This window comes from Moschus berezovskii, chromosome 19, assembly GCF_049115385.1.
Source record: "Moschus berezovskii isolate FMDL1 chromosome 19, NW_MosBer_1.0, whole genome shotgun sequence".
Taxonomy (NCBI): Eukaryota; Metazoa; Chordata; class Mammalia; order Artiodactyla; family Moschidae; genus Moschus; species Moschus berezovskii.
The window spans coordinates 12,905,812-12,927,105 of record NC_142478.1 but is presented as its reverse complement, the minus strand read 5'-3'; the positions used below and the strand labels follow the sequence as shown (position 1 = coordinate 12,927,105).

At 39.9% G+C, this 21,294-nt stretch overlaps 1 protein-coding gene across 2 annotated transcripts in view; it reads left to right on the top strand.

Moving 5' to 3' along the window:
- ARHGAP10 (Rho GTPase activating protein 10) overlaps window positions 1-21,294 on the top strand; it is a 389,578-nt gene that overhangs the window by 311,347 nt on the left and 56,937 nt on the right. For both annotated transcript variants that reach the window (XM_055405626.2, XM_055405628.2), the window contains one exon: window positions 12,722-12,869. In XM_055405626.2, coding sequence (XP_055261601.1) covers window positions 12,722-12,869 — 148 coding nt within the window. The remainder of the gene's footprint in view (window positions 1-12,721; window positions 12,870-21,294) is intronic.

Here is a 21,294-nt window from a genome sequence, read left to right as displayed (position 1 = left end):
GCCAACAGGGCAGAGGCCAAAGGGCCTTTTGTAATTTAGCATCAGAGACCACAAGGCATCACTAAACATATGCTGTTGACCGACTCAGTATGGAGCCTGCCCAGGTTCAAGGGGAGGGGACATGGACACTGCTTCTTGTTGGGAAGAATGTCAAGGAATTTGTAGCCATGTTTTAAGAGTGGGGTGCCATATGTACACCTATGACTGTTCCATGTTGATGTATGGCAGAAACAAGCCCAATATTGTGAAGCAATTATCCTCCAATTTAAAATATATAACAACAGCAAAAAGCCCTTGCTATGGGTAGTGACTGCCCGATTTCTCAATCATAAATGCACTGATCTGTTTGTGATTGATGATAATTGATCCATTAGGAGATACCCCAGAATAGTTAAGAATCCATTCCCTCCAGCAGGTTTTTACCCTTTTAAGTTAGTATTCACTGATGTTGAGATTTATGTTACACAAAAATCTTAAACATAAGGTGCTCATCTCTCAGTAAATAAGCATATACTTAATGATACAGTGTTGGAATCTTTTGTGATAAGGATAATCATGCATGACCAATTTGACAGGTTCTAAACATATGGTGGCAAATAGATGGGGAAACAATGGAAACAGTGACAGATTTATTTTCTTGGGCTCCAGAATCACTGCGGACAATGACTGCAGCCATGAAATTAAAAGAAGCTGGCTCCTTGGAAGATAAGCTATGCCAAACCTAGACAGCATATTAAAAAACAGAGACATTACTTTGTGGACAAAGATCTGTGTAGTCAAGGCTATGGTTTTTCCAGTAGTCATGTATGGGTGTGAGAGTTGGACAATAAAAAAGGCTGAGCATCGAAGGATTGATGCTTTTGAACTGTGGTGCTGGAGAAGACTCTTGAGAGTCCCTTGGACTGCAAGGAGATCCAACCAGTCCATCCTAAAGGAAATCAACCCTGAATATTCATTGGAAGGACTGATGCTGAAACCGAAGCGCCAATACTTTCACTACCTGATGCGAAGCTCCAGTACTTTGGCCACCTGATGCAAAGAGCTCACTCATTGGAAAAGACCCTGATGGTGGGAAAGATTGAAGGCAGGAGGAGAAGGGGACGACAGAGGACGAGATGTTTGGAAGGCATCACTGACTCCTTGGACGTGAGTTTGAGCAAACTCTGGGAGTTGGTGGTGAAGGACAGGGAATCCTGGTGTGCTGTAGTCTGTGGGGTGTCAAAGAGTTGGACATGACTGAGAGACTGAACAAATAAAAATATTCCATACTGATGTTAAGTGATCCTTGATAATTAGGATATTGACAGCAAAACAGGAAGGGGCTCGCTCTCCTCAGTGTGTGGCTCGCTGGTGTTTTATCCTGACTGTTCTCTCTCCTTCCAGTTAAAGGAGTACACTTGACGCATCCTTGCACCCTTTGTCGTTATTGGAAACCTGTGTGTGAAAGCTGGTCCTAGGTGAAGTGAGCTCAGTGGAGGGAAATCTTCCCCTTTTTGCTTCGGGCACAGCTGCTAAAGATGGAGGATGCACAAGTTCCAAACTGAGCTGGAATCCAAGCATCTAAGCATTAGCCTTCTGAGACGTTCCCTGTAAGATACAGAAACTAGGCAGAGTTGGTGCTTCCATCACAGTTAAGGCTTAAGAAGATGAATTGTGCATCCGCACTGAAGGAAAGGCTACTTTCCGTCTCCAGTATGAATGCCCTTCGTGGAGCCTTGAGTTGGCAAATATCAGGGTCTAAAACATGGGGCTGTTTGGAGTGTTCTTAAAAATATGTACGCCTGATTTCTAAACCCTTAGTTAGAAACACATTTCAATTTAAAATCTAGCTGGGCCCTAATGTGTTGAGAAATCGAATCTTGCCCAAAGCTTGTTTCTAACATGCATACAGCAGAGGTCACCTCTCAAGTACAGCTAGGGACTGTGTTCCAGTAAACTCTAGGAACCTGGGCTCCACAGACAGCTGTCCTGATGGGTTGATTCTTTTAAGAGAATGGTGTTGCATGGGAACAAAAGGCTCTGAAGAATGTCATCAGCATTTTAACAGAAATGTTTTTGTGTGTGGGCTGATGGGTGGTTTCATCTTTAAAGAGATTTTCTTGAGTGTTTATCAGGATTTCTGCAAGGAATGTAATGTGTATTAGTTATCACTTCTGTAACAAATAAATTGTAATTTGAAAGAAACTTGCTATTAAGGATTGACAACCTAATCCGGTACATTTTAGAAGCAGTGATAAAATACAAAGGCTGAAACCACACTCCACCTCTCCCCTTGTGCAACTTCTCATAAAATCCCACCATTGATCGCATACAGAACATGGTTTTGCTTTAGGCGTTTTAGGCATTTTATTCTGATAGCTAAAATGGGGAAAAAAAAAAAAAAGTGTGTTGCATTATCTCTTAAATATGTGGGCCACGCCTGGGGGCGTGCATATTTGGAAAAAGATTTCAGATGATTCTGTTAAATGTAATCATATGCAGGTCTTCAGGAGATGTTTTCTTCACTGATGAAAATTCACGCATTTCCTTTCGTAGAATTAGTAGGTCCAGGGCTTGTTTTTCTTTTCAGAGAAATGGTCATTCCTGCCTACCCAAATGAGTAGGAGTCCTGGCTTACTTGCCCAAAGAAAAAAATGTCATTTACCTTGATGAGTCAGTTCTAAATGCATTTACTTACATTCAGTTTAAAGTTTAACAGGTAACATTGAGGGCAAGTCCTACTTTCGTCATAGCCAGAGCTAGCCCTGGCTGGCAGAGATCTCTTTTTGCAGACACTAGGCTTCCTGTGTCCTGATCTTCTGTGTCACTGTTAGGACCATGTGATTTCTAAGGCAGGCTTGAGTCCTGGAAAGAGGCTAGAGTAACAGAGAAGTAAAAGAACCTCAGGAGAAGTTGTCCACCTAAATTGAAGGAGGAGGAAGAGAAAAACAAAGGACTTTCATGTATGGAATATGCTGTATTGCTGACACGGTGTCCGTTTCTTCAGTGTTATTCTAGGCTTCTGTAGAAGTACACATTTTCTGTTTGCATGTGAGCAAAGGACATATTGATCAGAAAAAAATTCTAGCTAACCACTGGCTCTTTATTCAGTTAAGAATATTTGTAGACATTTGGGTTATGAAAGTCACGTTACAGCTGTGTTTGGGAAAGTGTTTTCTTCTGACTTCAGAAAGTGTATGCTTGCGTTCCCCAAATGTTTGCAGGTGCAGATTGATTTTTAAAAAAATGTTCTTGGAGTGTTTTTAAAGGTTTGTAAACCAGAAAACAGCATTTTAGAGCTGGGAATGTGTGTCTGCACCGTGAAGGTAAGAACGAAGCAGTTTTGGCTTAATCAGGAGAGGCTCGCCTTGTGAACTGATGAGGGAGAAAGGTGAGCGTATGTGAATTTCTTTAATACCAGTGGGTTCCAGTATGTTATCAGTTTTTCTTCTTCTCACCTCTTTTGGTCTTTGTGGAACACTAGGAAGACCAAAGCACTGATGCTGCCTCTGCGGTTTTTGTCACGGAAAAAATGCCCATGGTTTGGGGTGGGTAGTTTTGGGGTATGTTCCATTTTATAAAGCTTGTTGATAAAGGTTGTCATTTACTGTAATCTTGAAGGCAAGAGCCAAAGTCAGTTATGTATTCTCCTATTTGGAGCACAGAGAGCTGCAGAAATCAAAGTATTCATTGCCCTAGGACTTGGGAGGAGGTCGGAAAAATGCTACTGGATCGCCAGGGAAGTCCCCACGGTTGGAATCTTAGAAAGAAAAACAGCTCTACCAATTTGATAAATCCCTCTCCACCCCTTAGTGGGGCTTCCCAGGTGGCACTAGTGGTAAAGAACCCACCTTAATCCCTGGGTTGGAAAGATCCCCTGGAGGAGGGCATGGCAGCCCACTGCCGTGTTCTTGTCTGGAGAATCGCGTGGACACAGGAGCCTGGCGGGTTACAGTCCATGGGGTCACAAAGAGTTGGACACGACTGAAGTAACTTAATGTGCATGCAAGGACCTCCACCCAATACACTTTTTGCCTTTCTTTTCTTTTTTGGGGAGATTGTAAACCAAAATGGTTGTTCTTCCAGCATTCACAGTGAGTCAGGGCCACTGTCAGAGCCGGGGTCGGGGGAAGGACGCCCCGGGGGATGGACGCCCCGGGGCTTGTCGCGTCTCCCGCTCCTTCCTCCCGCTCGTTCTTCCTGGACACCCCTCTCCTCTCCTCTGTGACGTCACAGAAATAGCCTTGTGCTGGTGGGTGTTAGCAGAACTGGGAGCAAGCCCCTGTGCTCCCATGTCAGCCCCCTGGGTCCCTGTGTTGAGGACTGTGTCCAGTAATGCATGTGAAAGCACTTTCAAGAATTTCAGCTACTGAGCAAAAGTCTCCCCACTGAGGAAGTGTATGCGTCAAGGGTAGTCTGTTGGAAAGAAAGGGTCGGTGCCAGCGTGCTGAGAGAGAGCAGTGAACACGGAGCCCTTCATCTGGGGACGGATCTGCCATTAGCTGGTGGTGTGCATAGAGTATGAGGGAATCTTCAGCCACAGGCCTCAGTCTCTTCCACTCAGATACAGGGGTGAGGGAAGCGATAACTTGGAGTCTTTGCAGCTCGCTGATTCTGAGTTTATTCTCCATCCAGAAAAACATGAAGCCTTAGACTGTTTCCAGGGTCTAGTGCTACTGTCAGTTGCTATTATCAGTGCTGGTTAAATTTTCTATAAAACACACATTCAGTCTTGGGGTAATGTTGATTCCACAACAGACAGTAGGGTGTTTTCAGAACTCTCGGTGTTCTGTTCACACCCCCAGCTTAACTCTGCAAGTATGTTGTAGATGGGTGGGTCAGGGTTACAGTCACACCCGCCCCCAGGTAACAAGTGTTTGTCTGAACACACTGGAGACTCTGAACTGAAAGAAATATTTGGCCATTTTGTTGTTATGTGTTTTATTTAAAAACAATTTTTTTTTTATGTGATTGTTTTTGCTGGGAAAGATTATGAGGGCAATAGGAGAAGGGCTCGACAGAGAATGAGATGATTGGATGGCGTCAGTGGACGTGAGCTTGAGCAAACTCAGACAAATAGTAGAGGGCAGGGAAGCGTGCTGCGGCCCATGGGGTCGCAGAGTCGCACACGACTCACTGACCAACAATACGGTTTTCAAAGACGGCCTTCTCTTTGCAGTTCTTGCACAATACTGACTGTGTCCCCTGTGTTGCACAGCATGTCTTTGTAACTTATTTTACACCTGATATTTTGTGCCTCTTCATCCTTTACCCCTGTGTTGTCCCTCCCCCCGTTCCCTCTCCCCACTGGTAAAGGATTAGTTTCTTCCCTGTATCTGTGAGTCTGCTTCCTTTTTGATACTTATTTTCCCTAGTCTGTTGTATTTTTTATTTTTTAAAATTTTCATTGGAGTATAGTAGATTTGCAATGTTGTGTTAGTTTCAGGCATATACCAATGTAGTTTGGTATTAAAAAAAAAAAGATTGGAAGTTTTATTTGTCCCTCCTTTCTATATTAAAGGTTTACTACGGAGAATATGCACTGATTTCCAGTGTCTTCTTACTGAGCCTGTTTACGGATAGATGTAGTTATGTGAGATATGACATCACCAGAAAGGACATAAGATGAATGGGGCCTAATATAACTGGGTGGTATTGGAGGTGGACGGGCTTGGTGATGAAGACGGGCATGCTGGAATCAGGAAATCTGGGTTCAGATCTTTGTAATACAGTTAAGCACCCGGCACAATGTCAATCATACTGCAAGTACCCAGTAGTTGCAACTGTTAACTATTCAAGGTGCCAGGAATATACAAACATATTAGTAATCTCCCTATCTCAAGAAAGACCACTGAACTCTTCTAGAGAAAGAGCTTTTTTAGAAAGAATGATCTCATTCCCCTTAACTTCCTTTATCCATGATGATGTTGTTTAGGTGCCAAGTCATGTCCACGTGGACTGTAGCCCCCCAGGCTCTTCTGTCCATGAGATATCAGCTGAACCAAATGTTTTAGGCTTGAGTTGGATACTGAAGTGAAATTTGTAGAAGCCCATTCTTGTTTCCTATTCTCTGCAAAGTGTTTCCGGCAGAGGTCGCCTGGTCGTTTCCACACAGGCCCCTGGTAGCAGAGCGTGAAGGACCCAGGGAGGTATTTATGTGTATGGCTGCATCCCATGGGTATAAACTTCCAGTTTGTTAAGTCAGAGGAATCTGTGACTCTAAGCAGTAGTGCCAGACTTCTGTTTGTGCTCGTACTCTTCAGAGACCCAAGTAAGCACTGTTTACCTGACATGCCTATGTGTGGGTTTTTGTTTTTTTGTCATTGGATTGTCTGGTTTGAGCTTTTCTTATGTTGTAAATACACAGATACAGTGGAAAAATTTTCTACCCTGGAAAAAACAGATTTTGAGTAGGCTTGATCTGTTCCTTAAGTTGAGTTCATCTTTTGCCCTAGAGCAAAGGTGTCATGATGTGGGGAAGGTGGGAGAGAGTCGCTTGATTTTGGAATGAGACCTGGGAGGTAGAGGAATTTGGATACATGCAGTGGTTCTGGCATTGGAAAATCAGTGTTACATTTAAAGTAGACAAATGTCTTGACTATATGGAACTAGATAAGCTAAAATTTAACTGTTAGATTGCCAGGAAAGAAGACAACACTTTAAAGTAAATAATTTACTCTTCCCTCCTCTTTTGAATTTAAAAAGAATATCTTTTAAAATTAAAAAAAAAAGAGTATCTTTTAAAATAATTTCTGAAGTTTCAGAGAGAACCATGAGAGCATAGATTTGTAGCCTGAAAAAAAAAAAGAATTGAGAACTGTGGTCGGTGCATTGGCAAACAAGGTTAAATACATATGAGAGGTAATGTATTCTTGAAATGTCTACAAGAACAAACACAGTGCTTTCCTGAATAGATACAGGACAGTATAATTGGTGATTTTTTCCTTAAGAATTAAATTTGTTTGTTTTTTAAATGGGCAACAGGAGCTTTGAAATCAGAGTTGAGAGTTATGATACCAACTCTGCCGTCTGGGCTGACTATTTAATCTTTGAGCTTTTATCATTTAAAAAAAAAACTGTGAGGAGTAATACTTCCGTCAAAGGTTCTTGAGAAGTTTAAACTCTTTCAGAGAGAGCCTACTACCTAGTAGGTGTTTATTAAATGTGAAATGTATTGAATGATAGAGGAAGTAATTTAAATTTTAAATTTCAGTGCTAAAATACAGAAGTAAATATATGAAACCATTGTGTAATTCTAGGTGACTTGGCAATTTTGAGGAGGCACTGTTCATTGCTTCCTTTTAGTCCATTGCTTGATGAACTTTTCTATAAACACTTTCAATTAACTAAACAGTGAATTTAAGAGATATTCAAGACCTCAAAGAATTAACAACCTCTTAAAATGGCAGTTGAGTAGGGCAAAAGGATCTGCCTTCATTTTTATTATCATTTACTGGATGTGATCCCATTACAGTACAGTAGTTACTATTTATTTCTGGTTACTTAATGGTGCCAAGTACTGTATCAAATGCTTTATAAATATCTCATTAAATCCCTGTAATAACTTGAGATGTACATATTATGGCCTTTACTATATAAATGAAAAGATAAGAAAACACTCTTTTAATAATATGTCTGCTGCTACTGCCTCTGCTAAGTCACTTCAGTCGTGTCCGACTCTGTGTGACCCCATAGGCAGAAGCCCACCAGGCTCCCCCATCCCTGGGATTCTCCAGGCAAGAACACTGGAGTGGGTTGCCATTTCCTTCTCCAATGTGTGAAAGTGAAGTCGCTCAGTCGTGTCCGACCCTTAGCGACCCCATGGACTGCAGCCTACCAGGCTCCTCCATCCATGGGATTTTCCAGGCAAGAGTACTGGAGTGGCTTGCCATTAACTGGGAAGACTTAAAAACCAGGATAGTACCTTTTCAAGTTATCATTTGTGCTTTGGAATCACCTAATCTGATGAGGGACTTCCCAGGTGGCTCAATGGTAATGAGTCTGCCTGCCAAACAAGAGACACAGGTTTGATCCCTGACTCCGGAAGATCCCTTGGAGAAGGAAGTGACCTGGTGTGCTATAGTCCATGGGGTTGCAAAGATTTGAGCACAACTTGATGACTGCACTACCACCAGTTCAGTTCAGTTGCTCAGTCTTGTCCGACTCTTTGCAACCCCATTGGACTGCAGAATGCCAGGCTTCCCTGTCCATCACTAACGCCCGGAGTTCACTCAAACTCTTGTCCATCAAGTCAGTGATGCCATCCAACCATCTCATCCTCTGTCATCCCCTTCTCCTCCCACCTTCAGTCTTTCCCAGCATCAGGGTCTTTTCCAAGGAGTCAGTTCTTTGCATCAGGTGGCCAAAGTAATGGAGTGTCAGCTTCAGCATCAGTCCCTCCAATGAATATTCAGGACTGATCTCCTTTAGGATGGACTGGTTGGATCTCCTTGCAGTCCAAGGGACTCTCAAAAGTCTTCTCCAGCACCACAGTTCAAAAGTATCAATTCTTCAGCCCTCAGCTTTCTTTATAGTCCAACTCTCACATCCATACATGACTACTGGAAAAACCATTGCTTTGACTAGATGGACGTTTGGTGGCAAAGTAGTGTCTCTGCTTTTTAATATGCTGTCTTGGTTGGTCATAGCTCTTCTTCCAAGGAGCAAGCGTCTTTTAATTTCATGGCTGCAGTCACCATCTGCAGTGATTTTGGAGCCCAAGAAAAGAAAGTCTGTCACTGTTTCCATTGTTTCCTCATCTATTTGCCATGAAGTGATGGGCCTGCATGCCATGATCTTAGTTTTTTGAATGTTGAGTTTGAAGCCAGCTTTTTCACTCTCCTCTTTCACTTTCATGAAGAGGCTCTGCAGTTGCTCTTCGTTTTCTACCATGAGGGTGGTGTCATCTGCATATCTGAGGTTATTGATATTTCTCCCGGCAATCTTGATTCCAGCTTGTGCTTCACCCAGTCTGGCATTTCGCATGATGTACTCTACATTAAGTTAAATAAGCAGGGTGACAGTATATCACCTTGACATACTTCTTTACCAATTTTGAACCAGTCCATTGTTCCATGTCCGGTATAACTGTTGCTTCTTGACCTGCATACAGATTTCTCAGGAGGCAGATCAGGTGATCTGGTATTCCCATCTTTTTAAGAATTTTCCACAGTTTGTTGTGATCTACATAGTCAAAGGCTTTGGTGTAGTCATTAAAGCAGAAGTAGATGTTTTTCTGGAACTTCTCTTACTTTTTCTATGATCTAGTGATGTTGGCAATTTGATCTCTGGTTCCTCTGCCTTTTCTAAATCCAACTTGAACATCTGGAAGTTCACAGTTCAGGTACTGTTTGTTGAAGCCTCGCTTGGAGAATTTTGAGCAAACCACCACCACCAATCTGTTAATAGGTTAGCTCTTTGAAAGCTAATTCACATACACTTTATTGAGAGAATGGTGGGTCATTAGAATCTTTGAAACAGTTCACGCCTAATTAGGACTTGGGAAGATCCAAGGCATTGATTGCATATGTCCAGGGCCAGTTTTTCTGAAACAATTTTTCTGGTGTTTCAGTATAGATTTAGTCCATCCAAGGAAAGTACAGAATGCTGTGGGATGACTATCTAAATAATTGTTTCTCAGCCTTGACTACAGAAAAGAATCACCTGGGAAGCTTTAAAATGCAAATCACAGAAGAACAGAACCACCCCCACACCCCCAGAAGCCCAGTCCCCAATCTTAGATCTACTCCCTCCTTCAGTTTTATAATGGACATATAATGTTGTTTTAGTTAAAGATGTACAACTAATTTGATACGGGTATATATTGTGAAAATTACCCCAGTAAGTTTAGTTACCATCCATCATCACGTCACATATTTTTTTTTTCTTCCTGTGATGAGAACTTTTAAGACTACTCTCTTAGCAACTTGCAAGTATATGATATAGTACTGGTAACTATGGTCACTATGCTGGACTTTACACCCCCAGAACCTATTTATTTTATAACTCAAAGAAGTTTGTACATCTCGAGTACAGTCACCCATTCCCAGAGCTGCCTCTGGAAGCCACCAATCTGTTCTTTGTTTCTCTGAATTTGTTTTTCTCTGAGATTTCTTTCTTTCTTTTTAAGATTCCAGTATAAGTGTGATCATATGTGTCTTTATCTGTCTGACTTATTTCACTGAGCACAGTGCCGTCATCCACATTGTTGCTTGTAGCAGGGCTTTCTTCTCTTTTATGGCTAAGTAATATTCTCCTTGGAAGTACTGATGCTGAAGCTGAAGCTCCAATACTTTGGCCACCTGATGCAAAGAACTGACTCATTAGAAAAGACCCCAGTGTTGGGAAAGATTGAAGGTGGGAGGAGAAGGGGACGACAGAGGATGAGATGGTTGGATGGTATTGCCGACTCAATAGACATGAGTTTGAGCAGGCTCCGGGAGTTGGTGATGGACAGGGAGGCCTGGCGTGCTGTAGTCCATGGGCATTGCAGAGTCGGAGAGGACTGAGCGACTGAACTAACTGACTGAATATTCTCCTAGATGTTCTGATGTAAACTGAACTGTTTCATGTCTTCTGCGGGCCCAGTCCTGGGATGTCTTGGATCAGCCCCCAGGAATCTAGTAGTCACACGCCTGGGTCCTGATTTGCTTGGTCATCTGGCTCTGCAGACTGGGACTGCTCTCACACCGCACTCCCCACACCCTCACCCTATGGGGTGGGGGAGGTAGGGGATGCGAAACAGGTGTCAGCATTCACATCATTCCAATCAGTGCGATCTTCTAGAAAGGTCTGCTTAGAAGGTTATCAGCTGTCCAGTGCTGTGTCTTCGTATATACCCTTTCCACTGTTTATGCTTTGGGGATACTGGCTCTGTTGTTTGATTTCCTATTCCAGTAGCGTCCCAGAGGCCGGCCCCGTGTTTGTAAAGACTGAGCATAAGACCACAGGCTCTTCCCAGTGTTGCTCACGCACAGGTGCTAGTTTCTTTTTGCGGGATCAAGTTTTCCTGTCTTCTCTTTCACCACTGTCATCCTCTTCACCACCTAACTGCTCTCCTGTTCCCGTCACTATGCAGCCTTCCTTAACTGGAACGATGACACATGGCGGTAGAGCCAGCTGTGGACAGCGGTGTACACAGCAGGGGAGTTTTTAAGGCAGATAAGTAGCTGCTATTTTCCAGAGCGCCCCATTGGAACACAAAGCCTGTGGAAGTATGGTATTAGCGGGTTCAGTTGGAGCACAAAATTAAATTTTCACAAGCAAATATTTGTCCGTAGTAATGTAAACCATTTTTTATTCCGTTTACACATGAGGGGGCAGTATGGTATTATAAAGCAAAAGCTCTGTTGGAATTGTTTATTTCTGTTGGTATATGATAGCTTTTAGACGAGAACTTGTAGATGGTGAATATAATTCTGACGTTTTGGTTAGCTATTAAATGTGATACATGTATGTGGTACCCTCACTTGTATACACAGGTCATACACCTGTTTTTATTCAGATGCATAATCATCTCCATGCAGCAATGGGGCTTTCACTCAGCGCCTTTTATTGTAAGTTTTAGATTCATGGTTTATGTAATGCTAGCTGACTTTCTCCAAGTATTCTGCATTTAGAACATCAGTTCTCTGGAGATAACACTGTCTGTTAGGGTGATGTCTAAATATTTTATATTAGGACTTCATTGAAGGCTGAAGGGACTCCAGTGTTGGGGATGGGAAGCTTCTGAACTCAGGTCTTGGCAGCAATGGAAATTTTATTATAAATCACCTCTATGATATGCTTCCCTTTATGGCACAGTTTGGAGCTTCCCCGGTGGCAACTAATGGTAAAGGACCCTCTTGCCAGAGCAGGAGACTGAGAGACGTGGGTTTGATCCCTGGGTTGGGAAGATCCCCTGGAGGAGGGCAGGGCAACCCACTCCAGTACTCTTGTCTGGAGAATCTGCATGGACAGAGGAGCCTGGCAGGCTCCAGTCCATGGGGTCACAAAGAGTCAGACAAACGACTTAGGACGCGCGCAAAGTGCAGCTTGCAATTCTTAAAGAAAAAAATTTGCTAAGGAAAGAATCAGCACATTTTAATTAATGTTGTTGTTGCTAACAGATGAATGACACTGTAAATGATGAAGGTGCTGCTGTTCTAGGTTTTGTAAATAGAGGGGAAATATTTAAGGGAGGTTGGAGGGCATTAAACAAATTGATTAAATATACTGCACGTTTTATGAAAAGTGTATGTGGACTCCGAAAGGTAATTTCATAAGCACGGGCTATTTTTAAATGTGTGAAAAATATTTGTAGTTGTATGCTTCTGTTTATGTAGTTTGAAAAAAAAATTGAAACTAGCATTTTGGCATAAATATAACCCTGTGTGAAACTGAATAGGATATTTGTTTTTAGAGTTTTATCCTGGTTACTTCCTTTGTGGATGAAGAGCGGTGGTATTGTCTACATCTGGTGGAGATAATTAGACTTGTTTGGGCATGACTCTATTTTGAAATATAATGATTTGATGTTGCTTTTACTTACTGTTAATGAGAAATTTTATTTTGAAATCTTCTGTTAAAAAATAAATACATGATTTGTGACTTATGCCCAAAATTTAAAGGCATGGATTTTTGGCTCCAGCAGCCCATTTTGGATGGATTCCAAATCAAATGTTGTTTGGGATTGGTATACTGTTGGAAAACCGAAGTTTCTGTTCATGGAAAACAATTAATGTCCTTTATGTTTTGATGGCAGATTTTTAGGACCCCGCCTGATGCCACATTGCCTGAGCCAGTCCCCCTGTCAGCACCCCCAAATGCTCCGCCCAGACAATCGAAGAGGCAGGGCCAGAGGATTAAGAGACCCGTGGCTGTATATAATCTCTGTCTTGAACTGGAAGATGGTAAGATGTTCGTTCCATTTTCCTTCTTGCCTTTGTCCCCAGGACAGGCCATAGTTTCCCATGCTTTGTGTTTTTAGTTTCCTTCTGCCCTTAAGATTATAATCTTTTCAGATTAACGATGGGGGGTGGTGAAGCTCTTGTGTCAGGGAGAGCATGCAGAGTTCCAGTTTGCGTTTCTCTTTGTTATGCATGGTTCTTTTTTTACTTTGAAAAAGACAGCTTACGTTTCTTTTTTGGGAGGCTTGTGTGACCTCCTGTGAGGTGACGTAACCCTGAGACAGATGGAAGAGGAACTGAAGTCAAAACAGGTCTTCTGTGAGCAGAGCAGATCCAGTCTGATGTTCAGTGCTTTGAGATCAAAGGCGCAGGTCGCAGTCGCACTGGGTCTGTGCTTCTGCACCATCCTTGCCCCAGTTTTCTGACTTAGTCTTCTGAGGCAGGTGTCTTATCCTGTGGCAGAGGCGGCAAACTGCCCATGGTTGGGGCTGGACCAAGTGGACCAGGCTACTCCGGGACTCTGATCAGTGGAAGCCCTCACTGTCCATCCAAACCACCCTGTTCCAGCTACTGTTGTCCTGTGGTTGCCACCTGTCTCAAATGGGAATTTAAACAGTGATCCTTACAAAACAAGGCTGTGCGCTCATTGGACACACCCAGTTACTGATTTGTAACCATGTGATCATTGGTGTGGAGAATAAGATTAAAACTACCAAGGTTTTATTGGTTTGGAGGTATGAAGTGATTGTCAAAGGGAGGGAAGAAATGAAGATAGAAACAAATCCAGTACCTCCATCATAAGCAGCTGTATAGCTGATATCCAAAGATCCAAGCCAGCAAGTGACATGTGTCTTTAACTCCCAGGGGGTCTGTGCAGGAGGACTCAGAATGCCTCCTGTAATAACATTGAGGGCAAAGGCATTCCAATATTCTTTTAAAGTATTTAAGACATACGTGCATGTGATACAAGTGTTAGTTTTGCAATCACATCCATATTTTCCAGAGTAAGGGCATGATTTGTTGTGTTATTGCCTTAGTCATGTCCAACTCTTTGCGACCCTATGGACTGTAGCCTGCCAGACTCCTCTGTCCATGGGATTCTCCAGGCAAGAATACTGGAGTGGGTAGCCCTTCCCTTCTCCAGGAAATCTTCCTGATCCAGGGATCGAACCCAGGTCTCCCACATTGCAGGCAGATTATTTACCGTCTGAGTCACCAGGGAAGCCCTGTGATTTAAAGCAGCCTCTAGTTTCAGAGCTGCCTTTTAGTCCTTAGTTTCAGCTTCTCAGCCCAGCTAACTTTTTATCCTCTCCTCTTTTTTTCTTTCCCCACATTAAGTGTCTCTACAGAGTTACTAATAAGGAGTAAAGCTGACTGGTTTGAATTGCACCTTGACTTTTATCTCACTTGTCCTCTGGTGGAAGTGTTAAAAGATTAGTGAATGAGACAAATGTTGGAAAGTAGGTGGGGGAAGGAAATCAAGCTGACGTGAAACAGTACCTACACAGGCTCATCAACTTTAAGCAAAATCGAATTGTTTCTCATTTCATAAAAGAAATGACCAAGGAGGGACCTTTTGTTTTAGAGTTGCATCTACTTGGGGGGCAGGTATTTTTAGCAACTGAGTCAGAGTATCCAGTCATGTGAATATAGTTTACTAATCTCTTGATCATTGGGTTGCTGAGTAATTATTATTAATGGGTAAGAAACTGCTGAAGTGGTATTTAGCATATTTTTTATGGATATATTCAAAATGGTGTACAATCATAGCTTTTCTGATTTTTAGGCTACATAATAATTCTTTAAAATTTTTAATTATAAGGAAAAAAGATTGACAAATATTTAATTCCTTTAGTCTGTTTTTATATTCACTACTTATATGATGTTTTAATCTACATTTTGTCTTTTTATAAACTTTATGTTAATTCTTGATTTCAGCGTTTGGTTTTTTGTTTTTTTTTTAATGGTGTTACAATCACAAAAGTTCATGATTTTGGTCATGGAGTGATTTTATTTCACAGGTCGTAAGATAAAGCAACTAAAAACTGTTATTTATCTTCTCCCTTCACCTCAACTATTTGTAGCTCAGCTTTAGTGAAACTCAAGTTGTGTGAAAAAGGATTGTTTCAGAGAGAACAAAGTGGGAGCCATATTCCGCATATTCTGAAAAAGGAAATAAATGAAGAGGTGGTGAAAATGCTTTTGAAAGGAAGCATACAGAAAAAGGATACTGAAAAGCTTTGTTATTGATTATTTAGCATACTGAAAACTCTACCCTTTCAAAAAAAATTAAAAATCTCTTATCACCAGGACTAAATGTTTTTTAGTAGTCTGAGTCATCTATTTGGAATTTTCAAAAGTTTAATATTTTTATGCATTTTTTTTCTTATTCATGGTCATTGGGTCACTTCTCATGTTTATCTAGTTTTGGTTAAAGTATAAGATGGCTGGATGGCATCACCGACTCGATGGACAAGAGTTTGAGTGAACTCCGGGAGTTGGTGATGGACAGGGAGGCCTAGTGTGCTGTGATTCATGGGGTCACAAAGAGTCAGACATGACTGAGCGACTGAACTGAACTGATGCGTTATGGCCAATTTTGGTTGATTTATTTTTCCAAGTTGTTTGGTTTGAGTGTAATAGAAAATTTAAATGCAAGTGTGTTTCCACCCTTCCCCCCATTTATTCACTGTAGTACAAGATAGATTTAATGGAGTCCAGTACAAATTATTTTTGTTTCAAGTTAGGTAATTTATTTGCCAAGATTCAAGGAATTAGTTTGGATAACAAGAGATTTTCTTTTTCTTTCTTTCTTTTTTTTTTTAAAAAAAACTTTTTACTGGGGTATAGTTGCTTTGCAGTGTTGTGCTCTTGGAGGATTTTCTTAAGTTTTTTTGGTCACAGATTTGGTATTTGAGTGAAGTGGTTTGTAGTATGTTATTTCTTCTTCTGCATGCAGTAGGATGTGAAACTATAATATGTGATGTATGGAACAGCCAACCCTGGAAAACACTTAGAATTGGTTTCAGTTCAGCATGTAGCAAATCAGAAAGTCATTATTACCAGTCAGCAAGCCTGATGGCATGAGCTGAAGTAGGATAGGCTGGAAAAGTGGAGAGTCCTAGCTTTGCCTGTGTGAACTGGGAGAGACATCCTCTGCTGTTATACATGGTTCTTATTATGTTTTTTTAATACCCCTCCCCCACACACAAATTTAATTAAAGATACTTAGTATCTTTAGCAAAGGTTTAATTGGCATTGGCACATTTAGCCATACTGCATAGGCAGGCTCATTATTTTCCTTTGTTAATACGTGATTTAATGGTATTAGACTTGTTATTTGCAGAAAACTACGATTTAGTTTCCTAAGGATCTCTGTTGATGATTAATATGAACTGAAATGGATATAGTATCTAGCTAGATTTTTAGAGCAACTGTTAAATCTTTTCTGAAATTCTTATTATTTTGTAGAAGCCATATTGTTCACTTTAATATAGCATTTTATAGTCTAAAAACCTTAAAGCTGAGTAGCTTTAGCTTTAAGTCAGTTGTGAAATAGTGAAATATGAGGTAGGCTGCGCAGTGGTAAAAAGTAGATGAAAAAATCAAAGGCTCCCTTTTATTTTATTCTCAACTTATGTTGCTGTGTTTTTATTTCCTCAGAAGTGGTACTAAAGTAACTTGAAAAAAGTTAATATATGTTGTGTTTTTGTTTTCACCTGCCCACTCCAAATTTATGTCCTTACTACCTCTTTTTTAATTATATGGATTTCAGATGTACATTATAATTTGACATCTATATACACTAGAGGTTAATCACCACCACAAGTTAGTTATCATCCATCACCATACAGTTGACCTTCAACCCTTTCATCCACTTCCCAACCCTCTTTCCCTCTGATAACCTCTTATCTGTTCTCTGTATCTGTGTATTTGTTTTATTTTGTTTGTTTTGTTTTTTAAGATTCCACATGTGAGTGAAATAATATAGTTATTTGTCTTTCTCTCTCTGGCTTACTTCATATAGCAAAATACTTCCAGGGTCCTTCTTTGTTGTCACAGATATCAGGATTCCATTCTTTTTCATGGCTGAGTTACATATATACACATGCAATATATATGGTACGTATATATATATATATCCATTCATCTGTCAGTGGACACAGGTTGGTTTCCATATCTTGGCTATTATAAATAATGCTGCAGTGAAAGCCGGGGTGCATGTGTCTTTTCGAATGAATGTTTTTGTGTTCTTCAGGTGAATACTCAGAAGTGGAATAGCCGGGTCACGTGGTGGTTCTATTCTTAATCTCCGGAGGAACTGTTTTCCCTAATGGCTGTAGCAAATGCCATTTCCCTAGTGGCTTTCCCACCAGCAGTGCTCCAGGGTTCTCTCTTCTCCACAGCCTCTCCAGCATTTTCTTATCTTTGATAACAGTCATTCTAACCGGTGTGTGGTGATATCTCATTGTGATTTTGTTTTGCATTTTCCTCATAATGGATTATGTTGAACATCTTTTCATGTGTCTTTTGGGCATTCCTGTGTCTTCTTTGGAAAGTGTTCATGTTCTCTGCCCGTTTTAAAGTCTTGTTGATTCATCACCTTATTTTTGGCTGCCCTAGATCTTCGTTGTTGCCTGTGAGCTTTCTGTAGCTGCAGTGACTCCGGGTTCCTCCTCTTTGTGGTCCGTGGGCTTGTCATCGTGGTGGCTTCTCTAAGGAGCACAGGCTCTAGGCCATGTGGGCTTCAGTGGCTGTGGCTCATGGGTTTAGTTGCCCCACAACATGTAGGATCTTCTCAGACCAGGGGTCGAATCTGTGTCCCCTGCATTGCAAGGCAGCTTTAAACCGCTGGACCACCAGGGAAGCCCTCAGCCCAATTTTAACTTGGGTTGTTTTATTTATTTTTCGTTTCTGTTGTTAATCTGTATGAGTTCTGTATATAGTTTGACACTTAAAAGTGTTAAGCCTTATTGTATGTGTGGTCTGCTAGTATCTCCTTCCGTTCTGTAGGCTGCCTTGTATTTTGTTGATAGTTTCTTTTGCTGTGCAGGATTGATGTATTCTCATTTGTTTATTTGTTTCTGTTTCCCTTACCTTTGGAGTCAGAGCCACAAAAAAATTAGCTATGACCAATGTCCGTGAGTTTACTGCCTATGTTTTCATCAAGGTATTTTATGGTTTCAGCTTTTTACATTCAAGTGTTTAATCCATTTTGAGTTAATTTTTGTGTCTGGTGATTCTTTTGCATGTGGCTGTCTAGTTTTCCCAGTGCTATTGAAGAGACTGTCATTTCTACATTTTATGTTATTTGTTCCATAATTTAATTGTCCATGTGTGTGAAAGTTTATTTCTGGAATCTCAGTTCTGTTTCTTTGACCTATATGTCTGTTTTTGTTCCAGTACCATACTGTTTGGATTACTATAGCTTTGTAGTATACTTGGAATAAAGGGCATATAATACCTCCAGCTTTGTTGTTCTTTCTCAAGATTGTTTGGGCTATTTGGGGTCTTTTGTGGTTCCATACAATTTTTAGAATTATTTGTTCTGGTTCTGTGGAATATGCCATTGGCATTTTGATAGGAATTTCATTGAATCTGTAGATAGCATAGATATTTTAGCAATATTTTTCTAATCTGTGAGCATGGACTATCTTTCCATTTATTTGTGTCTCCTTTGATTTCTTTCTAGTGTCTTATAATTGTCAGTTTACCGGTCTTTCACCTCCTTGGTTAAATTGATTACCAGGTATTTCATTATTTTTGATGCAATTTTAAATGGGATTGTTTTCTTAATTTCTGTTTCTGGTAGTTTGCTGTTAGTGTATATAAAAGCCACAAAATTCTATATGTTGCTTTTGTATCTTGCAACTTTAATGAATTCATTTATTCTGTCTTTTTTTTTTTGATGGAAGCTTTTTAGAGTTTTCTATATATGGTATTATGTCATCTGTGGATAGTGACAGTTTTATTTCTTCCTTTCTAGTTCTGATGTATTTTATTTCTTTTCTTACATAATTATTGTGACTAGGACTTTCAGTACTGTGTTCAATAAAAGTAAGGTGAGAGTGGGCATCCTTGTCTTGTTCCTAATCTTCAGGAAAAACTTTCAGCTTTTCACTGTTAGAATATGATGTTATCTGTGGATTTGTCACATATGGCCTTAATTATGTAAAGGTTCATGCCCTTTATATGCACTTTGTTGAGAGTTTTTACCATAAATGGATGTTGAATTTTGTGAAATGCTTTTTTTGTCATCTATTGAGATGATCATATGGTTTTTATTCTTTAGCTTTGCTAATGTGATATATCATATTGATTGATATATGGGTGTTGAACCAATCTTACATCCCTGGAATAAATCCCAATTGATAATGATGTAAGATCCTTTTAATCTAATTGTTGAATTTCATTTGCTAATATTTTGTTGAGAATTTTTTTCATGTATATTCATCAAGGTATTGGCCTGTCATTTTCTCTTTTTTGTGATGTTCTTATCTGGTTTTAGCATCAGGGTAATTCTGGCTTCATAAAAAGTGTATGAAAAATTTCTCTCCTTTTCTTTTTTTTTTTTTTGGAAATGCTTGAGCAGGCTGGGTTTTAAATCTTTGAGTGATTTGTAGAATTTGCTAGTGAAGCTATCTGACTGGGTTTTTGTTTGTTGAGAGATTTTTGATTACTGTTTCAACCTCCTTACTAGTAATTGATCTAGTCGATACTCTCTTTCTTCATGATTTAGTATTAGAAAATTTCATGTTTTTAGGAATTGACCCATTTCTTCTAGGTTGTCCACAGTTTGTTAGTTTATAATTGTTTGTAATAGTTTTTCATGATTCTTTGTATTTCTGTAGTTGTTACTTCCCCTCTTTCATCTCTGATTTTATTTAGTTGAGTCCTCTCTTTTTTTTCTCAGTAAGTCTAACTGAAGGCTTGTCAGTTTTTGTTTGTCTTTTCAGAAAACCAGCTTATAGTTTCATTGATCTTTTTTATTGTTTTTTCATCTCTGTTTCATCATTTTCACTCTATTATTCCCTTCCTTCTACTGATTTTGGACTTTGTTCTTCTTTTTCTGGTTTCTCTAGATGTGAAGTTAGGTTGTCTAATTGGAAATATTCTTATTTCTTAAGGTAGGCCTGTATTGCTGTGAACTTTCTTTGCTGCATCTCATTGATTTTGGCATGTTGTATTTCTGTTTTTATCTCTAAATATTTTTTATCTCTCCTTTGATTTCTTTGATGCATTGGTTCCTCAGTAGCCTACTTACCTTTATGATTTTGTGGGTTTTACTTTTTTTTTTCCTTGTGATTGATTTCTAGTTTCATACTACTGTGGTTAGAGAAAATGCTTGATGTATAATTTCAGTCTTGAAACTAGTGAAATAACATGTAACCTATCTTGGAAAATGTTCCACGTGCACTTTAAATGAGTGTATATTCTGCTTTTGGATGGAATGTTCTGTATTTGTAGATATTTATTAAGTCCATCTGATCTAATGCACCGTTTAAATTCATTGTTTCCTTATTGATTTTCTGTCTGGATGATCTACCCACTGATGTAAGTGAGGTGTTAAAGTCCCCCACTATAATTGTATTGCCTTTAATCAATCTCTTTGTATGTCCATTAGTACTTGCTTTTGTATATCTTGTGCTTCTCCACTGGGTGCGTATTCATTTATAAATCTTATCTCTTCTTGCTGTATCAACACCTTTATCATTATATAATGCCCTTCTTTGTGTTTTATTACAGTCTTTGTTTTAAAGAACATTTTGTCTGATATGAGTAGAGTTTTCTCCAGCTTCCTTTTATTTCCATTCATGTGAAATGTCTTTTTTATGTCCCTTCACTTTGAGTTTGTATGTGCCCTGTCTGTTGAAGTCTGTCTCCAGTCAGCCGTTCTCTCTTTTGATTGTAAAATTTAGTCTTTTTACATTTAAAACAATTATTGATAGGAATGTGCTTATTGCCTTTATGTTAATTGTTTTCTGGCTGTTCTTGTAGTTCTCTGTTCCTTCTCTTCCTATTAATAGCTTCTTTTGTCTTGGTGGTTTTGTGTGTGAGTATGTGTGGTATATTGACATTTCTTCATCATTTTCTTCTGTGTGTTTACTATAAGCTTTTTCTCATGGTTTCAATGAGATTCACATATAACATTTTCATAGTAGCCCATTTTAAGTTGATAGCCGCAGCCTATTTTAAGTTGATAGGTGCTTAAAGCTTTGGAATGTGTCCAAATTTATCTTTTTACTCCCCCATCACATTTTATACCTTTGAAAAAAATTATTTTAGTAACTTTTAATTAATTAATTTATTTTTGGCCACACTGCACATCATGTGGGTTCTTAATTCCCTAGACAGGGATCTAACACATATTCCCTGCATTGGAACACAGAGTCTTAACCACTGGACCAGGGAAGTCCCCACATTTTAT